General features: G+C 39.9%; 1 protein-coding gene across 4 annotated transcripts in view; it reads left to right on the top strand.

Moving 5' to 3' along the window:
• The window catches only part of LOC122563584 (ribosomal protein S6 kinase 2 alpha-like), a 214,021-nt gene that overhangs the window by 7,884 nt on the left and 183,117 nt on the right, over nt 1–23,020 (top strand). For all 4 annotated transcript variants that reach the window (XM_043717500.1, XM_043717501.1, XM_043717494.1 and 1 more), the window contains exon 2: nt 14,377–14,421. In XM_043717500.1, coding sequence (XP_043573435.1) covers nt 14,377–14,421 — 45 coding nt within the window. The remainder of the gene's footprint in view (nt 1–14,376; nt 14,422–23,020) is intronic.

Here is a 23,020-nt window from a genome sequence, read left to right on the forward strand (position 1 = left end):
TTTAGAAAAGCTTTGGGTTTCAGTTTGACAGTTTTTCAGAAGTCTTGATTGACGCTAAATGTGTAAAACAATTGCCCTTGAGAAAGGGAAATAGTTTAGAACTATTGAGACATAGGCCACCTTTTTTTATATTCATTTACCGGATGAGGGAGTAGCTGTCTAGGCCAGCATTATTTATTCATCCAGAAGGCAGTTAGGTGTCTGTGGGTCTGGAGTCACATATAGACCAGACCACGTGAGGATGGTAGTTTCCTTCCATCAAGGACATTATTGAACCAGATGGGTTTTTCTGACAATCAACAATGGTCATCATCAGACCCTTAATTCCAGATTTTTATTTATCCCAATTTTGCATGGTAGAATTTGAATCTGGGTTCCCCAGAACATTCCCTGGGTGTCTAGATTAACAGGACAGCAATTAAACCACTAGACCATCACCTCGCCTCAAATCAATGTAAAGTGTTTAGTTTACAAGTTCTAGAACAGATATGCTTGGTTAAAATCCTGAAGGGCCTATATAGAGAAAGTCTAAATTCCGTTATGTGAAAACTCAAGGAATAGGCTATCCAATTCTAATTTCCAGTATAAGAGTTTTAAAAATCGAGCAAACCTATGATGCCCTTAGAGAGGTAATTATTTTGCAGAAATTCAAACATTCACTGCTTGAAGTAGTGCAAACTCATGTGGAAGAATAGAGAGTTAAAATGGCAAGGTTAGCAGCTGAAGTGGCTGACGATTATGAGCTGGTCCATAAAACACAGTTTAGTTTCCAGAATCAATTTCAGTTCATGAGGGATAGAAATTAGGGCAAAGAGAAATCCTCAGTTGGAAAGGGAATGTTAGATCTCAGTGAAGATCATAAGGATAACTTACCACAGGGTAAAACAGAAACCCTTAAGGGGAACAAGCTCCAGTGCTTTCATTGTAATAAAGTGGGCCACACAAAATCACAATGTTGGTGGGATGGGAGAAAGCCAGATGTAGGAAAACCAGACAAGCCTGGGAGTTTTGTTGGAGTAGTAACAAAAAGCACAAGGAAAGTTTATTGCCTCAGAGTGTGCAAGATAATCAGAGGTTGATTAAGGAGAAAGTGCCAGATCTGCTTAAAAAATATACATGCAAGGTAAAGTTTATTTGCATAGGCCAGGAGTAGCAAGTAAAGAGGTTACAATATTAAGGGACACAAGATCCTCTCAGTCTGTGATGCTGAAGGATGAGGAGATATGTACTCCTGAGGGTCTATTGCCAGAAAAGGTACTGGTAACAGGAATGCGTGGTGAGACAAAAAGTGCTCAGTTATGTAAAGTGAGGCTAGATAGTCCAGAGAAGAGTGGAGAATTTGTGGTAGGAGTGCTGGACAAACTCTCAATTCTCAGAATACAATTTATCCTTGCAAATGATAGAGCTGATTCATCAGTAGGTGTGCTACCTACTCTAGTTGAAAAGCCAGTGGAGACGCAGGCAACTGAAGAAATGAAGGATACATATTGGGGAATTTTCTCAGATTGTGTGATCACAAGATCACAGAGGCGCAAGTTAAAGCAGGAGAGATCAAGAGGCACAAGTAAGGAAGCTGATATAGTTCTATTCAAGATTGTTTTGATTAGGTAAGTGGGTCAGAGCAGGAGCAACTAGGTAAACCTGCAAATATCTTCAGCTGTGCTATGCTTATTGAGTTATAGCAGAAAGATGAGAAGTTAAAACAGTTGTATCAAAAGACGTATACAGAAGAGGAGAGTGAATGCATCCCTGTGTGTTATTACTTAACAAATGATGTCTTAGTGAGGAAATGGAGACCATCACACATTCAAGCAGATGAGAAATGGACAGAGATTCATCAAATTGTTTTCCCAATAAGGTGTGGAAAGGAGGTGCTGTGAGTGGCACATAAACTACCACTTGGAGGTCATTTCGGGGTGAGGAAAACAGGCTAAAATACAAAGACATTTTTACTGCCCTGGACTACACAATGATGTAGTTGAATTTTGCCAGACATGTCATATATGTCAGCTATTCGGAAAACCAGAGGCAGTAGTAAAACCTGCACCTATAATACCTATTGTAGCATTTGAGGAACCTTTCACAAGAGTCTTGATTGATTGTGTAGGTCCCCTACCTCAAACAAAAAGTGGGAATAAATATTTATTAACAATAATGGATGTGTCGACTAGGTTTCCAGAGGCAATCCCACAATGCAACATCACAGCTAAAAGGGTTGTAGAAGAATTGCTTAAATGTTTTGCTAGAATGGACTACCAATAGAGTTCCAGTTGGATCAAGGATCAAACTTCGCATTCAAACTATTCAAGGAGGTTATGGTTAACTTGGCAGTTAAGCAATTCAAATCTACTGCGTACCATCTAGAATCACAGAGAGAGCTAGAGAGATGGCATCAAACCCCATGTTAAGGGCTTATAGTCAGGATTATCCAGATGATTGGGATAAGGAAGTTCCATTTGTACTTCTTTTGCGATCAGAGATGCACCAAATAAATCGACCAAATTCAGTCCATTTGTATTAATTTTTAGGGCATGAAGTAAGAGGACCATTAAAATTGATTAAGGAAAAATTAATAAATCAGAATTCAGGCACCACACATTTGGACTATGTGTCAAATTTTAGAGAATGATTAAATAGAGCTGGAGAGTTGGCTAGACAGCATTCAAAAGTATCACAACATACAATGAAACAGGAAGTGGATAAAAAAAATCACAAATTTGCAATTTTGCAATTGGGGATAAGGTATTGGTGTTGCTTCCAGTAACAGCTGAGCCTTTAAAAGTAAGGTTTAGTGGACCTTATCAAATTAGAAATAAATTGAGTAAGGTAAACTACTTGATAAGGACTCCAGACAGGAAGAAATCTCACAGAGTGTGTCATGTGAATATGCTCAAAAGGTATTTTGATAAGGAAGGAAAGCAAGAGGAGAAGGTGCTAATGATTACAGCATAGAAGAAGAACCAAGTTCAGAGGATTCTGAATTGGGCATTCCTTAAATCAAATTGCAAATTTGTGATTTTTTTAATCCACTTCCTGTTTCATTGTATGCTGTGATACTTCTGAATGCTGTCTAGCCAACTCTCCAGCTCTATTTAATCATTCTCTAAAATTTGACACATAGTCCAAATGGGCGGTGCCTGAATTCTGATTTATTAATTTTTCCTTAATCAATTTTAATGGTCCTCTTACTTCATGCCCTAAAAATTAATACAAATGGACTGAATTTGGTCGATTTATTTGGTGCATCTCTGATCGCAAAAAAAGTTGTCAAAAATTGGGATAAATTACTGAGTTATTTTCCACAAGAAAATCAAAATGACCTGAAACAGTTATTATTATCACATAGGGAGATATGCAGAAATAAACTGCAAAGTACTAACCTAATTGTGCATGATTATCGATAGGAGATGCTGTTCCAATTAACCTTTCCAATTAAGCATAACCCTCTAAAGTTGGCACAGGTTCAGAAGGAAATACAGCGCATGCTCTAAGATGGCATAATCAAAGTGAGTTCCAGTAACTGGAGTTCACCCATAATCATGGTATCAAAGCCAGATAGTACCTAACGGTTAAGTGTGGATTATCGCAAAGTCAACGCTGTTATAAAAACTGATGCATATCCAATTCCAAGGTTGGAAGGACAGTGTCCAAAAAGTGAGACAAGCAACTTACATTTCTAAATTGGACTTGTTCAGAGGCTACTGGCAAGTACCTCTCTCAGAACAGCAATTTTGGCTTTCGTAATGCCAAATGGACTGTATCAGTTCGAAGTCACGCCATTTGATCTGAAAAATGCTCCAGCCACATTTCAGAGACTGACGAATAAGGTCATTGCTGGGTTACCCAACTGTGTCATGTATAATGGTGACCTGGTGATTTTTAGTCACTAATGGAAGGAACATTTACAGCATTTATCGGACTTGTTCTATCGACTTCGGAAGGCAGGCTTGGTGGTAAACCAAGCTAAAAGTGAATTTGCCAAAGCCCAAGTCACCCTCCTGGGTCATGTTATTGGACATGGACAAATGGCCCCATGGGATGTGAAAACAAAAGTAATTGGGGAATTTCCTGCACCATCAATGAAAAAAGTGTACTGCTGTTCCTGGGATAGAGTGGATTTTACTGAAAGTTTGTGCCAAATTTTAGCAGTGTAGCTGCTCCACTCACTGAATTGTTATAAAGGGGCAAGAAGTTTCAGTGGACAGCGGACTGTCAAAAGGCATTTGATAGCCTAAAAACTAGGCATTTGGTAGTGGGTGTGCTGTGGCCTGAATTTGCATGTGGTTGTGCATGTTTGAATGTGTATAGTTAGTACAGTATATAGGTGTGGTTTAGACTACTAACCAATTTGTTTTTGAAGGACTTAAAAATGAAGCCACATTTTGGCATTGATGGTTCATTTTTTTTCAGGGGGGAGGTGTCACAAAGCTGGTCCCTTTTTTCTAAAACCTTTCCTTTTCTCAAGGATACTGTGTCCTTGATTTTTTTTCAGAGGAGTTATAAACTCTCCCGGTTCTGATTAGACTGGTTTGGTACAGAGATTAAAGGGTATCAAGAGGCCTTTTTGTTTATATGTAAACAGGCCAAAGTGGTCATGTTTTTGAAGTGACCTGTATAATGAAAGGGGAGTGGTCAGCTCTCTAGTTGAGCCATTCAGTCCAGAACTAGTTAGAAGTTCAGCAGTGGACTGTGTGAATAGGCTCTCTCTCTCCTTCTGCCTTTCTAACTTCAACCTGGAACATTTGTTCCTTTTTTTTACTGTATTTTAAAGAGGTTTACTTATTGGGACTTTTGTGTATATTTGGAACAGCATAATTACGTCAAGTTTGGATAGACTGAGTTCTGTAGGTGTTCTTTATTCTGTTCTTTGTATTTCATTGTGTACTTTTGTGAATAAAGTTTTGTCTGTTTTAAAACCTAGTAGCCAATCTAGCTAACTTACTCCAGATAATTTTCACTGTACACTTACCAAAACAAATTGCAAAATTTTGGTTTGGGTTGCCTGCTCAAGAATGTTTTGAGTGGTTTGGCCTAGTCCATAGCAATAAACACAAGACTGGGTAAATCCAACCCACTCAATTACTGACCAATCATTCTACTCTTGATCATCAGCAAAGTGGTGGCTGAGATTCATTGACAGTGGTATCTATTGCTGCTCAGAAATAACCTGTCCACCAATGCTTCCTTTGTGTTCCACCAAGCCATTTAGCTCCTGGCCTCACTCTCCCCTACATCAAAGACATCTCGGAAACGACTGCCAGACTATCCAGACCTCTTGGCATCATAGTAGCCCACAAACCCACCAACATACTAAAACTGCAGCTAATGAACTTGAAAAACCTTATGCAGACAACAAGCAAAACTAATGTCATTTACAAAATTACGGTGCAAGAACTGTAACAAACACGACATTGGACAAACAGGCAGAAAACTAGCCACAAAACGACATGACCCTCTCTCACTAGTATCCTTATATACAGATAAGGAAGGACACCACTTCAACTGGGACAACACATCCATCCTAGGACAAGCTAAACAGAGACCCACACGAGAATCCCTGGAAGCATGACATTCCAAACGGAACCCTATCAACAAACACATTTATTTTGACCCCATTTACCACCCTCGAGAAAAAGAACAGGAAATGACATCACCATATGAAATGACATCGCCAACCCAAAGAAACCCAAACATATTAATAAAGTAGGAAACACCAGCAGTGCTTCATCTGGAGGCTCATTGAAGATGTTACCTAGTATGGTGACGAAACGGCTGAAAACAAACCTTCCAGCTCAGCGAGCAAACCTACATCCGGAACCTCAACCTGAGCTACATATCTTCTCAAAACTCGCTAACTCATTGCAAAGTAGCTGAACTGCAGAGATGAGATGAGAGTGATTATCCTTTCCGTCAAGGCAGTGACAGGTGGTGAGGGAACCAACAAGAGGGAAAAAACATGTTCGACCTACCCCCTGTTAGCACTGCCTTCTGCAGGTGCATCTGTCTATGATCATTAAGACTGATCACTGCACAGTTTGCCTACATATTGAGAACCCTCTATCATGTTGTGTGGCACTATCAAGGTGCTTATTGGGACAGACTTTGAACAGATCTAGAAACTCAAGATTGAACATCCATGAGGAGCTGCAGGCCATCAACAGCAACAGAACTGAATGCTAGTACAATCTGCAACCTCATGGTTTTGTATATCCCCCACTCAACTACTACCATCAAGCTAAGAGATCAACCCTGATTCAATGGAGAGTGCAGAAAGGCATGCCAGGAGCAGCACCAGGCTTACCTAAAATGAGCTGTGAACCTGGTGAAGCTACCAAACTGGATTACTTGGTTGCCAAACAATATAAGCAGCAAGTGACAGACAGAGCTAAGTTATATGACAACTCATAGATCAGATCTAAGCTCTGCAGTCCTACCACACCCATTCATGAATGGTAGTGGACAACTAAATAACTCACCGGAGGAGGAGACTCCACAAACAACCTCATCTCAATGGGGATGGAAGAACCCAAAACATCAATGCAAGAAATATGGCTGAAGCATTTACAGTTGAGCGTGTGGTAATGGAAAAACAGAGCAGGTCAGGTAGCATCTGAGGACAGGAGAATCAATGTTTCGGGCATAAGCCCTTCATTGGGAATGAGAGATAAATGGCTGGGGGGGACAGTTGCTGAGAATGCGATAGGTAAGTGAAGTTGGGAGGGAAGGTGATAGGTAGGAGAGGAAGGACACCCACTCCACCTTCAGCCCCCCGGCACACAAGCCTCATTCCTGATGAAGGGCTTATGCCCGAAACATTGATTCTCTTGCTCCTCGGATGCTGCCTGACCTGCTGTGCTTTTCCAGCACCACACTTGACTCTGATCTCGACGTCTGCAGTCCTCACTCTCTCCTCCCTGAAGCATGTACAGCAATCTTACTGTTGTAAGATCTTAGAATTTAGAGGATTACAAAGATAAGGATTAAGGATGGGACTAGCTGGGTATTATTTTTGGGAGCCAGTATAGACCCGAAGGGTCAGTGGCCTCCTTCTGTACTGTAAGATTCCATGCTTCTAAGTGCCAGGTGGATGATCAGCTCTCCCTCTTGCAACGGTCCCCAGCATCACAGATGCCAGTCTTCAATCACCGTGACTCCCTCCACACAATATCAAGAAATGGTTGGAGGTACTCGATACTGCAAATGGCACCTGACAACATTCCAGCAATTGTATTGAAGACTTGTGCTCCTGAACTTGCAGCTCCCCTAGCCAAACTGTTCCAGTGCAATTACAACACTGGTGTCAAACCCCCAACACTTAATCATCAAGAAAGGTGGAAGGTGTCATCAACAGTGCTGTTAAGCTACACATGCTCAGGAATAACCTGCTCACTGATGCCCAGTTTGAATTCAGCCAGGGCTACTCGGCTCTGACCTCGTTACAGCCTTAGTTCAAATATGTATAAAAATGCTGAATCCCAGAGGTGAAGTCAGAGTGATAACTCGACATCAAGACTGCATTCAATCAAAAGTGGCAACAAGGACCCTAGCAAAACTGGCATTGATGGGAATCGGGGGCAAACTCTCCACTGGTAGAGTCATATTTGGCACATGGGAAGATGATTGTGGTTGGAGGTCAATCATCTCACCTGCAGGACATCTCAGCATGAGTTCTTTATGGTAGTGTCCTGGGACTAAACATTTTCAGCTGTTTCATCAATGGCCTTCCCTCCATCACAAGGTCATAAGTGGGGATGTTCATCGATGATTATACATTATTCAGCACCATTCACTCAGATACTGAAGTAGTCCATGCTCAAATGCAACAACCCTGGACAATATCCAGGTTTGGGCTCACACAAATGCCAAGCAATGACCATCTCCAATAAGAGAAAACCTAACTACATTCAGTCAAATAGCATCACTGAATCCTCTGGTATGAATATCCTTTGGGTTACCATTGACCAGAAACTCAACTGGACTCACCATGTCAAAGCAGGTTAGAGGCGAGAAATACTCCAGTGAGTAGCTTACCTCCTGACTTCCCAAAAAGTCTGCCCACCATCCACAAGGCACAAGTCAAGAATGTTTTGGAAGACTCCCCACTTGCCTACATGAATGTAGCTGTAACAACACTCAAGAAGTTTGACACCATCAAGAACAAAGTAGCCTGCTTGATTGGTGCCACATTCACAAGCTTCCATTCTCTCCACCACCAATGCTCTGTAACAACAGTGAGTACTATCTACAAGATCCTTAGCATCTAATAAACCCATGACCACTTCCATCTAAAAGGGCAACAGCAGCAGATACATGGGAACATCACTACCTGCCAGTTCCCTCCAAGTTACTCACCATCCTGACTTGGAAATATATTGCTATCTTCACTGCCACTGGGTCAAAATCCTACACTTCCCTTGTTAAGGCCTTTGTGGATGTATCTACAGCACATGGACTGCAGTGGTTCAAGAAGGCACTCACCATCATCTTCTCAAGGGCAACTAGGGACTGGCAATAAATACTGGCCAGCCAGTGATATGCAAGTGCCATGAATGAATAAAAGAAGAAAATCATTGATCAAGGGAGCTTTTGACTGAGTATGGCAGCAAGCTGTGGCAAAACTGAATCAATGGGAATCTGACGAAATACCCTCGGCTGGTCGGAGTCATAACAAGTACAAAGGCTGTAGGCCATCACTGCGAGAGTTCCTCAGGTTAGAGTCCTAGGCTCCAACATTAGATAATTGAAACTTTTCTCCTTAACATGAAATGGCAACATCTTCGCTGAATCTCCTAATTGGGGATTGCCATTGACCAGAAACGGAATGGGAACAGCCATATAAATTTTGTAAATACAAGTTCAGAATTCAACAATTTTATGATGAGTAACTCTCCTGCTGTCTGCCCAATGCCTGCCCACCATTTTCAGGGCACAAGTCAGGGATATGAGGAAATACTGCCTACATGTCTGAATGATTGCCATCATTTTTTGCACTTTTTGGGGTCATAGAATCATATGGCATGGAAAGAAACCCTTCAGTCCAACTGATTCATGCCGACCACCAATGAAAAATGTCCCAGCCTATTCAACCTCCCTTTATAACTCAAACCCTCCAGTCACGGCAACATTTTTGATGCTCATTATCCAGAACAAAACAGCACACTTGATTGGCACTCCATGCACTAATATTCAGTCCCTTCACCACGGGTACACATTGGGAACAATGTGTACCATCTTCACGATCCACTGCAGCAAATAATCTAGATCCTCCAACAGAACTTTCCAAACCTGTGACCTCAACCACCTCGAATGACAAAGGTAGTTGATGCATGGGATACTACCACCAACAGGTTTTCTCAAGCCACATATTATCCAGACTTGCAACTATATCATTGTTACTTCATTGCTGCTGGATAAAAGTTCTGTTCCTAACAACACTGTGGCCATACCTACAACCCAAGGACAGCAATAGTGCAAGAAGGCAGTTCAAGACAACTTTCTCAGTGGCAAATAAGGATAGCAATAGTTTAAATAATAATAGTTTAAGAAAAACCCTTCTGGCTGCTGGGACCCCAGTTGGAGTGGATGTGTTCAGTAATGAGGTGCTCGAGCCTAAAATGAGCATTGAAGGCTGCCAGTACCTGCTTCATCAACATCTCTGCTGACCAAATTTTCCGAGACAAAGGATCTTGTTCCGCAGGAAAAAAAAGTACTGACCTGAAACAACTGCTGCCTGAAATGGAAACCTGAGACCATTCTGTATCTCTGGAAGTGTGTCTTCTGTAACCTTTGTCAAAGTGCCTTTACTGATACTTCAACAGCACCAAAGGGTTTCGGAATTGGCAAGAACCACTTGGTGCCACAGACCTACTGCCACTTTGGAGGATACCTCACCTTGGTTAAGTCTTCAAGTCAGTGTATTTACAGAGCCTTATGATGGTTTTTGTTTTATGGCTCCTGAGATATGCCTCATGATTGTCTAATCTTACCTTGTGGTTCTTCAGCTTCTTCTGAAAAAATGAATATGATGTCTCCTTTGCAGCTACCATGTTCTATTATGTGTTGTTTTGATCAGCTTATAAGTTCGGGCCTGAATTGTATGTTTCTTTTAAACAGTGGTCATACACATTATGTATATAAAGGTAAGGATGTAGAACTCTCACATAACTGCTGAGGTTGCCATTCTAATATAGCACAACTCAGACTCAGCTGCATATTTATTGAACTCCATCTCTCCAATACCCATAGTTTTTGTGAACACTTGATCTGTTGTAGGCTGAAGTAGCCATTCTGGTCATCCTACAGAAAGATTGTTCTGCCAGGTGACGTTGTGTGGGGTTTTGGTTGTGAAAACAAGGACATGTGGCTATCCCCTGTTGGTGCTGAATTGCCCCTCAGTCCATTTCTTGGGTTTCATTGTATCAGTTTCCTGAACCTGGGCTGTGGTTTCTGCCTGTTGTTTCTAATCTTCCAGAGCTGGGATAAGCTGGAGGCTTTACTGATCTCAGGCACTTGGAATTGGTTTTTACTTGATTCTACGTAGCTGTTTTTTTTCCCAGAGCATGATGAGAACTGATTAAAAGGAGTTCTGAAGCTTAGGTAGCCTTTTCATATCACTGACTTTATTTGCATTTTGCCATAGCTTTTTTATCCCATCATTTGCAATCTGACATGTAGCAGATTTGTCTCTACATTTTCAGTTTCTTTTGCATGTCTCTTGCTGTTCCTCTTCCCTACCTCTTGGTTGTTTTGCTACTAGCTCCTCTTCTTCCATTTACTGTATTTGGTCAGGAAGAAGCTTAAAGCTGATTGTTGGTCCATCTCTTCCTTGTGGCCCACCTTGATTTTTGCCACCTATATATAATGGAAGATTCCTTTTGCATAGGCTTTGGAGAGGTGGCCCGATCCACCACACAGCTTGCAGCAGTTAATCTGCCTACAGTTTTTAAAAAATCTTTTGGCCTGTCATATTTACAGTTGCCCTGGAAGATTGCTTTGCAGTTGGCTACCACATGCCAGGTTTGCCACAGGACTCGGGACTGTTCCAAGTTCCAGACTTTGGCCACAGGGTATTGACTTCATTGCTGTTTCCAATCACTTCAACATAGCTGACAAGAAATATCAGCACATTCACAATAGGGACATGGGGAATCACACATATGGATGGTCCTAACATGGTTCTAGTGTGATGGCAGTGAAGAGCAGCTCTGCAATGAAGAATCATAAGTAGTGCTTTGGTTTCTTCCTCCTTGAATGCCTGCAGGCTTCACGCAACATTTTTGAATGTAAAATTTAATTAGTTTGCTATGGAAAATCCTTGGAGGTCGATGTCCATACTTTAAATCCATAGTGCAAAATTAACTTCAGCAAAAGGTTTCAGTCAACTGTGTGCCTTCCTCCATCTTCATTGTCACCCTGACAGTGTCATGCACCCATTGCTTTGGCGTCCAGGCGTTGATTCTAGCCATAGCTGAATATTGAGTTTTTGTTACACTAACATTAGACCTAAGCCAGCGTAAAGATCAACCAATCACATTCGAGCTTGAAAATCTTGACACTGTTGGGCCAAAACCAAGACAGTGACTCGGCTTAAGCTAAAAGACTTGCAATTCAGACTAAATAGGTGCCATTTTTGATCTATCCAAAAGAATGATAAGCACGGTGGCTCAGTGGTTAGCACTGCTGCCTCACAGTACCAGTGACCCGGGTTCAATTCCAGCCTTGGTGACTGTCTGCGTGGAGTTTGCACATTCTCCTCATGTCTGTTTGGGTTTCCTCCAGGTGCTCCGGTTTCCTCCCACAATCCAAAGATGTGCAGGCCAGGTGAATTGGTCATGCTAAATTGCCAGGGTGTTAGTCAGGGGTGAATATAGGATGGGGGAATGGGTCTGGTGGGTTGCTCTTTGGAGGGTCAGTGTGGACTTGCTGGGCTGCAGGACCTGTTTCCATACTGTAGGTAATCTAATCAAATGAATTAATATTTTCTTTATTCGGATTACTGTGAACTCTTGGGATATATCTCATACTCCAGTATAGTCTCAAGGCTTTGTATTTTATTGCCACACAATTTTTACGTAAAAGTTATTGCAAAGATTATTTCAGCTTGCTGAAATCTGGGAGCCATCACAGTTTAAGGGATTTCTAGCGATGGTTTTGGTCTTCCAGATTTGTTTTTAAAACTCTATTTTGTCAGCACTTCTAAATCTTGCATCCAGACCAAGAGAAAGTGCGCATGATGTTACCATGTGTGCACCAGTGCAGCTCTGAACTGATGACTGAGAGATGTACCTGTTTGATGGATACGCAATCTTCTCTTCCTTCCTTTTCCTCTCTGGAATGAGCCCACAATAGCTCAGATGAGATCAGAAATTTAGAGAATTATATTAAACTTGTAGCTAATAGCCATCCACAGCTTTTTATATCTTGATATTCATTTAGATTGTGAAAGATGGCTTCTCTTTGCTGTAAAAGTTGCCTTAAAATAAAAAGGCTGCTTTTAGTTAGCTTTGAAATTAGGTAATATCCTCTACATTGGAAGCTTCTTTAAGCTGCCTTAAATTATGATTTCTTTTTCATTTTGTAAATTTTGAAACTGCTTTCTGTTTTTTCTCATTTTTCTTTACTATTATACTTTACACTTCCCGTACAGCCTAACAAATCAGCTAGTAATATTAAATTTGTTGTTGTGGACTATTTACATTGCATGAATTTCACTACCAAAGTAGCTGCCAATATTTAATTGTTTTGGTATCTGTTTAACATCTAGCACTGAGCTTGAATACTACTGAGATCACCTTTACAATATGAGTTGATGTCATTTAAAAACATAGAATGTGCCGATGTGAAGAATTTCTCAATGGTTGTCACTATCAAGGTTAGCATTATTGCCCATGCTATATGAATCAGAGGAATTTGTAGGTGATGATGTTGCCAAGCACCTATGCCCTTGCTGTCTTAGGCAGTAAAGGTTACCAGTTTGGAAGGAGCTGTCAAAGAAGGCTTAGCGAGTTACTGTCGTGCAAGTCTCACAGCATCCTGAATTGGAACTACATTGCCAGTTCTTTGCTGTTGCTGAATCAAAATTCTGAAACTCCTTATGTAATAGCACATCTGCACCACATAGACTGCAGTGATTCAAGAAGGTAGCTCACCAACATCTTTGAGATGAATTATGGATGGCTAATAACTGCTAACTTTGTCAATGACACCTACATCCCATATATGCTTTTTGTTTTCAAACAACATTTATAATCTTAACTTAGTGCTTTAACATAATACCTAAATGATTTTGGAGGGAGATGATCAAAGTGAATGGAGGAATTTTGAAAAAAAAATTCCAAAGTGTGCGCCCAAAACATTTGAATATTTTGTTACTGTAGGAGGAATTGGCAAATTTAAGGATGCAAAGCATGCAACATCAGGAACAAGAAGGGTGCAAAGAACTCTGAGATGAGTTTTGTTACAGATGTTGGAAAAGGCAAGATCATTACAAGATTTACAGATAAGTACAGGAATTTGAAAATTGAGGTATTGGAGGATCGGGAATCAGTGAAACAGGCTATAATATATGTAGTAGAGTTGCGATCGAGATGAACTTAATGCAAGGAAAAAACCAAAGCATGAATTGGCAGCAGTGGTCATGAGATGGGAATTACAAGTGGGTGTTGGAGGAGACATAGAAATTGATAGTTTAGTGGTTGCTGGCATGTGTGCTTTGAAACTTCAAATGGGCTCAGTCTGAGAAAGCTCCCAGGGCAATGGAAGAAGTCCAACCCTAAGATTTGAGTTTTTGATGGGAAAGGAACTCTTTGATTTAGTATAGCCAGTGGTTGAGTTGAAGTATGTACCTCATTCAGCATTTGATTTCAGATAACCAATGAGATGGCAGACAAGTCGTAGAGGATTTAAATGATAACAGAGAGCTAAAACTAGGCTTGTGATCAAATTTGTATGAATTATGCAAGAAAGCGTCTTCTTAAAAGTCAATGTTTACAGCCTTGTGAAATTGAGATGAATGGTCCCCTACACTTGACAGATCAACCTCCCCTTTTACTTTATGTGAAACAATGTGAAATCAGAACATGTTTTCTGTTTGGATTGAAAATCATTCACTTGAATGTAATAATCCAGCATAAAAAAAGATGAATGGTAATTAAAGTGGGAGAATTTAAGAAAACATTTTTTTCATGATCTGTATATACTGAAAACTCCTCTTTCCATGCAGGCATCATCACATTGAAGTGCCCTTGCTCCATTTTGAATGGAAAACTTATTGTGTGGCTGGTCGAAACATTTTTTTTTACAATCTTTGTTTATTGATACAAAGTTCATACATTCTGTTTAGCTAACAATTTATTTTCTGACTTTTTTATTTTGTAGAATGGGCATGGAACTTCAGAAGAAACAACAGACCCTCCAGTGCAGGTACTAATGCGTGGGACATATGCTAGATAGGGAAGGTACAGCAGAATTGCAATTACCATATGTGTCTGAAGTGCTGGAAAGTTTTAATACTTAGGATTAAATTTTCTGATGACTACTAATGGAGTTCAATATAAACAACAGTTTATAACTAGTTGTGGTTCTTCTTAGTCAGTTCACTAAATTGATAATTTGTGTTATTTATCTGTTTAATAGAATGATTAGGTGTCCTTCTGTGTGCCAGATTGTCTTATGAAAAGGAATGTGAAGGAAAAATATGTTCTATAAGGTGAACATTGACTGTCAGCACAAGGTCTTTGTAGATTGGCATATATAAAAGGTTTTTTTTCATGCACTAATGCAATGTGAGTGTTGTTGTTTGAGCCAGGATTTAATGCCCATCCTTAGTTACTCTTGAGAAGCCTTTCACATTCTATTCCAAGAATGGGTTATTTGTTCTCTGAGGGAATCAGAGGGAAGTCTCATTCCATTGGAAGCCATCCACTGAATTCTTTCATGGGTTTGTAAAAGCAATAATTAGAATCTAGTATTCAAATTTTAAAATGCAGGCTATGATGAAATATTTCCATCTAATTGTTTAAAAAATAGTTTAATTGAATGCATATAACCTAATATTTAAATTAAAGATTCTTTCTAATACTAAAGTCAGGTATATTTGTCCTGTTTAACGTGTAGTATGGTTTTATTCTTTTCATCCCAATAATTTCTAATACGAAAGCAAAATTAAACAAATCCTGGACTTCTGAAAAAGAAAGGAGATATTACAAAATTTTGAAGAGGAGCATTTCTGCAGGTGTTCAGTGTTTTTGGATCTAAGATTAATGGCAAAAGAACTAATAGTACCATGAAGAAGTTTTGTTTACTCAAATGTGGTTAGAATTTGAAATGTATTACCTGAGGTGGTGATGAGGCAGGCTCAGTTGTAGATTTCATGAAATAATTCAATAAGCCTCCTGAACATAAAATTGCAAGATTATGAAGAAGGTGCAAAGAGGTGGAATGAGTTTAATTGTTCGTCCAGAAAGCAAAAATGGTACCAGTGGACTGAGTGGCTGCCTCCTGTGTTGTAACAATTCTGCAATATAGCCTAACATCGCTTTGTGCTTCTGTGTCAAATTTTGCTTGATGGTTCTCTGAAACCTACAGAGAGGCTTTTCTGTGTTAATGGTGCTACAGAAAGGCAAATGGGTGCACATAGGCTAAGTACTTGTTTGTGACTATTTTAGATTTTAAGAATTTTGCAGTTGGTAATCTGATATTTAGAATGTGATTCAGCCTGACCTGCCCTTCTGCTAGAATGGTGCTTGTAGGTTGTGAGAAGCTCCTTTGAATAAGAGTGCATTCCTTATGGACTGTGGTGATATCAATGGCATCAATAGCAACTTGAATGTTTCACATAATTTTGTGCTCGGAAAACCAGTGTGGTTATCAGCAGATTTCAAGTTTTCAAGGACACTTTCTTACGTCCATTCAAATTTTTGCCTTTTTTCAATAGATTTGTTAAAGGTGCAATGATGTTCAGGAAAACGGACGATAAAATCCACTCATCCCAACATAATGCCCGATTTCATGTTTTGTTCTGAACAGTAAAATCGAGAATACCCTTACTTTCACTTCTCAATGTGCTACATGTCCTTGTCCTATATTGTGGCCCAAATAAGTCACCTTTGCTTTGGCAAATCTATGATTTATAATTAAATTGGCTTTTTGTAGCCAATTAAACATTTCAGTTAAGTGGTGTAATTGTTCTTTCAATATTTGGCCATGAGCTACCAAATTGTTGATGTGAACCATTCAATAACACAGCTCTTTAATGACTTTATTGGTGAAGGATTGGAATGTTATTGGTGCATTTTTCATTCCAAATGCTATGACTTTGCATTGATAATGGTTACAAAAGTTGATATTTCTTTGGCTCTATTAATCAACAGAACTTGCCATTATCCCCTAGGTTGCATGATTTGATGGAAATTGTGTGTCCAGTTCATTCAATGCAACACTGCAAGCTTGGATCAAGACACAAGTTTACTTTTGTTATTATATTGATGTTATAATAATCAACATGAATCGTTGTGATTCGTCTGAGTTTGGCACCAGCACAGTAGAACAAAGAAGAACAAAGAGAGTAACAAAGAAGAGTACAGCACAAGAACAGGCCCTTCATCCCATAAAGTTTGCGTGAAACACGATGCCTTTTAAACTAAAAATCTTTTACCTCATGTGGTTTATATTTCTCAATTCGCTATCTAATCAAAAATCTGTCAAGATGACTCTGAAATGCTGTTGTGTCTGCCTCCATCATTTCCTCTGGCAGTGCACTCCAGGCACTTATCACCCTTCATGTAAAAGACTTGCCTCTTGATTCTACTTTAAATTTACCCCATTTATCTTAAACCCATACTCCCTACTAATGACATTTCTACCTTGGAAGAAAGTCTCTGACTATCTATTATGTACATGCCTATCATAATTTTGTAAACATCTATCAGGTCACCCCTCATTCTTCAATGTTAAAATGGAAACAAACCAAGTTTGTCCAATCCCTCATAGCTAAAACCCTCGAAACCTGGCAACATGTTGGTAAACTATTTCTGTATCCTCTCCAAAACCTCTGCATCTTCTGGTAGTGTGTGACCAGAACTATACGCAATATTCCAAATGTGGCCAAATTGAAGTTCTATGCAGGTGCAACATAACATACCAATTTTTATATTCTATGCCCAACTGATGAGGGAGAGCATGCTAAATGCCTTTTTGGCCATCTTATCCACTTATTTTCTCTCTGAAATGTGGAATTCAGGCCTGAAATGTAGTGTCTGATCTATGGTTTATAATTTTCTTTAAACAATTTAAGTGGTTCTCTTACTTCATAACCATATGGCTAAATGCTGTGGACCATTGGGAACATTCCTAATGACTAGTAGTAACAAAGGAATTTATCAGACACAACAATGGAAATTGCTGGAGAAGCTCAGCAGATCTGGCAACATCTGTGAGGAGAAATCAAAGTTAACGTTTTGAGTCCGTTGACCCTTCCTCAGAACTATGGTAGCTAGGAAAATGTCGATTTATATGCAGAAGATAGGATGGGGGGGAGGGGATAAAGAGTAAACAATAGGTAGAGATAGAGCATAAAGAGAAAGAAGAACAGTTAATGGAGATTGTTAATGGCTAACAATAGATAAAAAAATGTGTAATGGCAGACTATGTGATAACAAGGCCCTGGTATGTGTGGTAGGGGGCTAGGACATGGGGGAGATGAGGCCCTAAAATTATTGAACTTGATATTGAGTCCAGAGGACTGCAGGGGCCCAAGAAAAAAATTAGGTGGTGTTCTGCCAGCTTGCGCTGAGCTTCGCTAGAACACTACAGCAAACCTGAGACAGATATATTGTCCAGGGAACAGGGTTTTGTGTTAAAGTAGCAAGCAACCAGAAGCTCAGGGTCTTTTCAGCGAACAGAATATAGATGTTATGTAAAGCGGTTACCCAGTCTCCACTCTGTTTCCCAATGGAGAGGAGACCACATTGTGAGCAGCAAATACAGTGGACTAGTTTCTGAGAAGTGCAGGTGAAGTGCTGCATCATTGGGGAGGTATGTTTGGGCCCTTGATACTGAGGAGGGAGGAGGTAATTAGGTAGGTGTTATACAGTCTGCGGTTGTAGGGAAGGTGCCATGGGATGTGTTGGGAGTGAAGGAAGGGTGGACCAGAGTGCTCCAGAGGGAATAGTCTCTGTTTTAGGCAGACAAGGGAGGGAAAGTGGTGGTCTGGTGGTGGCATCTTGCTGGAGATGGCAGTTATAGCGGCTGATGATCTTCTGGATGTGGATGCTGGTGGAATGGTAGGTAAAGTTAAAGGGAACCCTATCGCTGTTGCAGGAGGGAAGAGAGGCATTGAGGATGGAAGTGCGGGAGATGAGTCTGACCTGGTTGATGGCCGTGTCGACTGCAGTGCTGGGGAATCCTTGATTGATGAAGAAGGTAGCCATTTCAGAGAATCCCTTATCGAAGTTGGCCTCATTGGAACATATGCAACAGAAATAGAGGAACTGGGAGATTGGAATGGAGTCTTCACAGGAAACAGGTTGCAAGGATGTTTCGTTCAGGTAGCTGTGGGAGTGGGTGTGTCTATAGTGGATATTGGTGACCAGTCTATCCACAGAAATTGGAACAGAGATGTCGAGGAAGAGAAAGGAGGAGTCAGAGACAGACCAGATGAAAGTGAGGGCAGGATGGAAATCGGAAGCAAATTCGCTGAATTTTTCTAATTCCAGACAAGACGGGAAGCAGCACCGATGATATCATTGACATATCAGAGAAAGAATTGTCAGTGGGGCTAGAATAGGACTGGAACAAGGAATGTTCCACGTACTTCATGAAGAGACAGGCATACTTGGGGTCCATGCGAGTACTCCTGATGACCCCATTGACAGGAAGAAAATGAGAGGAGTTAAAAGAGGAGTTGTTAAGGGTGAGGATGAGCTCGGCTAGGCTGGGGAGAGTGGTGGTGGTGGTGGTGGTGGTGGTGCGGTGGGGGGAATAGTTCATGCTTTGTGTGTTTGAAATCGTATTTCACTAACTTGATTGAGTTTTTTGAAGGGGTGACAAAGAAGATTGACGAAAGCAGAGCAGTGGATGTTGTCTACATAGACTTCAACAAAGCATTTAGCAGATTCTGCATGGTAGATTGGTTGGTAAGGTTAAATCACATGGGATCCAGGGGTAGCTAGCCACGTGAATACAAAATTGGTTTGATCGTAGGAGACAGAGGATGGTGGGTGGAGGGTTGCATTTTGGATGAGAGAACTGTGACCAGCGGTTTGTAAGAAGGATTGATGCTGGGTCCACTGCCTTTCATGCAATTTGGTAAGGCAAACCAGGGCATGACTTATACAGTTAATGCTAGGGTTCTGCGGGAATGTTGCTGAACAAAGAGACTGAGGGGTACAGGTACATACAGGTTCTTGAAAGTGGAACTGCAGGTGGACAGAATGGTGAGGAAGGTATTTGGCATGTTTGCCTTCATTGGCCAGAACATTGAGTTTAGGAGTTGGAAAGTAATATTATGGCTATGTAGGACATTGGTGAAGCCACTTTTAGAATATGCATAAAATTCTGGTTGTCCTTCTGTAGAAAAGCTGTTACGTTTCAGAGGGCGCAAAAAAGATTTACAAGGATGTCACTGGGACTGGACGGTTTGACCTGTTTAGAGAAGCTGAAGCGTTTTTTCCTGGAGTGTTAGTGGCTGAGGGATGGCCTTATAGAAATGTATAAAATCATGAGAGGCACACACAAGGTGAATAGTCAGGTCTTTTTCCTCGGTGAGGAAGTCTAAAATTAGGGGGCATAGGTTTAAAGTGAGAGGGGAAAAACTTAAAAAGGACTTGAAGGGTTAATTTTCATGTAGAGTGGCATGTATGGAATGGGCTTACAGAGGAAGTGATGGAGGCAGATACAATTACAGCATTTAATTGATGGAGGTATCTGGATGGGTATATGAATAGGACAAGTTTAGAGGAATATGGGCCAAGTGGGTCTGTTTCCATGCTGTACATCTCTATGACTCTATGACCGTATAAAAATACAAATAATAAACAAAAATAAAGCTCTTATGTTTGTATGCTGTTATATTGAACATGGACATGCAATTTTAAGAAAATGAGGCACATTTCATCTAACTATCCAATCTAATCTTGAAGTTTCTGTTTTAATCACTAATGCCAGAATTGAATTCCACAGTCTTGAATTCTTTGTAATTCTACCTCCTCTCTATTTGAATTGTTTTAAATTTAATCTTGTACCTATGGTTCCTAATTTTGTATCTCACAACAATTGGACACTTTGAGTTTGTTTCTATTTATTCTATTCTATTTTTGTGCAATATTTAAACACTTCCATAATGTGGTGAATTTTGTTTTGATAAATGGAGAAAAGAAATTAAAACAAGTTGATTTTAATCAGAAACCTGTATTTTGGAAATGCTTTAAAATACTCAAAAAGAGAACAATTTATTTGCAATGCGGAGCTTAATTTTGTGTAGATTAATGTGGAAACCATTATCATGCAGCAATATTCCTCAAATTGCAATGATTAATCTGCTTGTGGTGATAATAATGTTGATGAGAGTAGTGAAGGAACTAATGAATGCAGGGATAGGACATAGGAAGATTTTCCCTGCTAACTACTTATTCCTTGTTTTGACATGAACATTTCTAATAATATTGTTGCTTATTTTTGAACTTATGCATTTTTTCTTAATCACTTTTCCTTTTTGATCCTTAGTTGAAGATGTTCCTCCCCTTTTACACACAGTAAAGACACTCATTAGGAAGTTTTTATTAAATATGTTGCCCCTTTTTTAGTAGCTTTAAATTCCAGGAACTAAGCAAGACTTCATCTTTATTTCCAGTTGCTACTTCTGTTGCTTTTTTAAGCAACATTACATCGAGATTTTACTGTAATTTTGTTTCTACATGTTCACTGTACCAAGAACTAATTATCTCTATGTAACAATGTGATACAGAATCATTCTAAAAGGTTCATCCCCTCTGCTGTACTTGTCTATACATAGTTCTTCTAAATGCTTTGGAATCTGTCACACTTTGGGAATTTGGAATACATTGAGGCTTCATGCAAGTGAATTTCATCAAATTGTTACAACTTGTTTTGCACTTAAAAACATTCCAGAAAATATATAATAATGGGTGTGTCTGAGAAAATGTTGTAAAATTCCATTTAAACATCATACCTTATACCTTATTCTCTTAGAGAAAAGTTCAAAATAAGATATTCTCAAATCCTTCAGATACAGAAAATACTGAAATTTTGATTAGCCTCCTTTAGTGCTGTAAGAATTCCTTGATCTATTAGCCCATTGTGTCTGCACTGGCTCTTCAAGTGAGCATTATGACTTATGCCATTTTCCTGCCTTTTCCTCATACCTTTGCACATACAGTAGTTTCTGTTTAAGTAATTATCCACTGCCCTCTTGGATGCCTTATTTGAACCTGCCTTCACCACACTTCCAGGCAGTGCATTCCAGACATGAACCAGTTGTTCTGAGAAAAAGCTTTTTCTCACCTTGCATTTGCTTTTTTTAGCAAATTATTTTAAATCTTTCGTAGCAAGTCACGGAATGGAACAGCAATTGGAGATGGATAGCAAATACTTGTCTTGCCAGCAACATCTGCAACACATAAATCCCATTAAATAAATTTCTATGTCCATAGTAAAATGTTAATCCCAACAGCATGAGTTCTTATTTTGCAGAGTACACTTTGTTAAATGCCTTCTGGACATGTAATTGCTGTACATTTCCTGCTTACCTTTCTACATTGCTTGTCAAAGAATTCCAACAATTTAGTCAAATATGATTTCCCTTTCATTAACTTTCTTGTTAATAGATTCTACTATTTTCTTACGTCAGACTAAGCAACTAAGGAATAAGAAATTCAGTTATGATGATAGATTAGAGAAGTTCAAAATGTTCTTCTTAGAGAAAAAAGACAAAGAGAATATGTGATAGAAGTTTTCAAAATTTGGATAGAGCAAATAAGGAGAAACTGTTCCTGCTCATAAAAGGAACAAGTACAAGGGGGCAGCCATTTCAGAAAGCACTTAAGAGTCACCACTTTGCTATGGGTCTGAAGTCTTGTGTAGGCCAGACCAGGTAAGGATGGCAGATTTCCTTCTCTAAAAGATATTAGTGAACCAAGAATTTTTTACAGCATAAATTTAGACTAATTCCAGATTTATTGATTGAATTGAAATTCTGCTGACATGGTGGAATATGTTTCATGACTTCAGAATACCAACCTGAGTTTCTGGATTACTACTCAGGCAACATTATCATTACATCACCGCTTCCCCTGGCATTTAGGATAAGGTAGAATTGGTCATGTATAGATTATAATGCAGCTAGTGAAATGCTACAGGCATCAATGTTGGGTCCTAAATCATTTGCAAATTATATCAATGAGTTAGGGCCATAGACTCATAGAAATGTACAGCATGGAAGCAGACCCTTCAGTCCAACTTGTCCATGCCAACCAGATATTCTTAAGTTAATCTAGTCCCATTTGCCAACACTTGGCCCATATCCCTCTGTACCCTTCCTATTCATATACCCATCCAGATGACTGTGAAATTTTGTAATTGTACCAGTCTCCATCACTTTCTCTGGGAGCTCATTCCATATCTGCATTCCCCTCTGTGTGAAAATGTTGCCCCTTTGGTCCTGTTTAAATCTTTCCCCTTTCACCCTAAATCCCCTTTCACCCTAAACCTATGCCTCCAGTTCCGGACTTGCCCACCCCAGTGAAAAGATCTTGATTATTTACCCTATCCATGCCCCTCATGATTTTAAACCTTCTGTAAGGTCACCTCTCAGCCTCTGATACGCCAGGGAAAACAGCCCTAGCCTATTCAACCTCTTCCTATAGCTCAAACCTTTCCACCCGGGGAACATCATCGTAAATCTTTTCTGAACCGTTTCAAGTTTCACAACATTCCTCTATAGGAGGGAGACCAGAATTGCAAACAGTATTGGAAAGGTGGCCTAACCAATGTCCTGTCCAGCTAC

The sequence above is a fragment of the Chiloscyllium plagiosum genome, chromosome 27 (assembly GCF_004010195.1).
Source record: "Chiloscyllium plagiosum isolate BGI_BamShark_2017 chromosome 27, ASM401019v2, whole genome shotgun sequence".
Lineage (NCBI taxonomy): Eukaryota > Metazoa > Chordata > Chondrichthyes > Orectolobiformes > Hemiscylliidae > Chiloscyllium > Chiloscyllium plagiosum.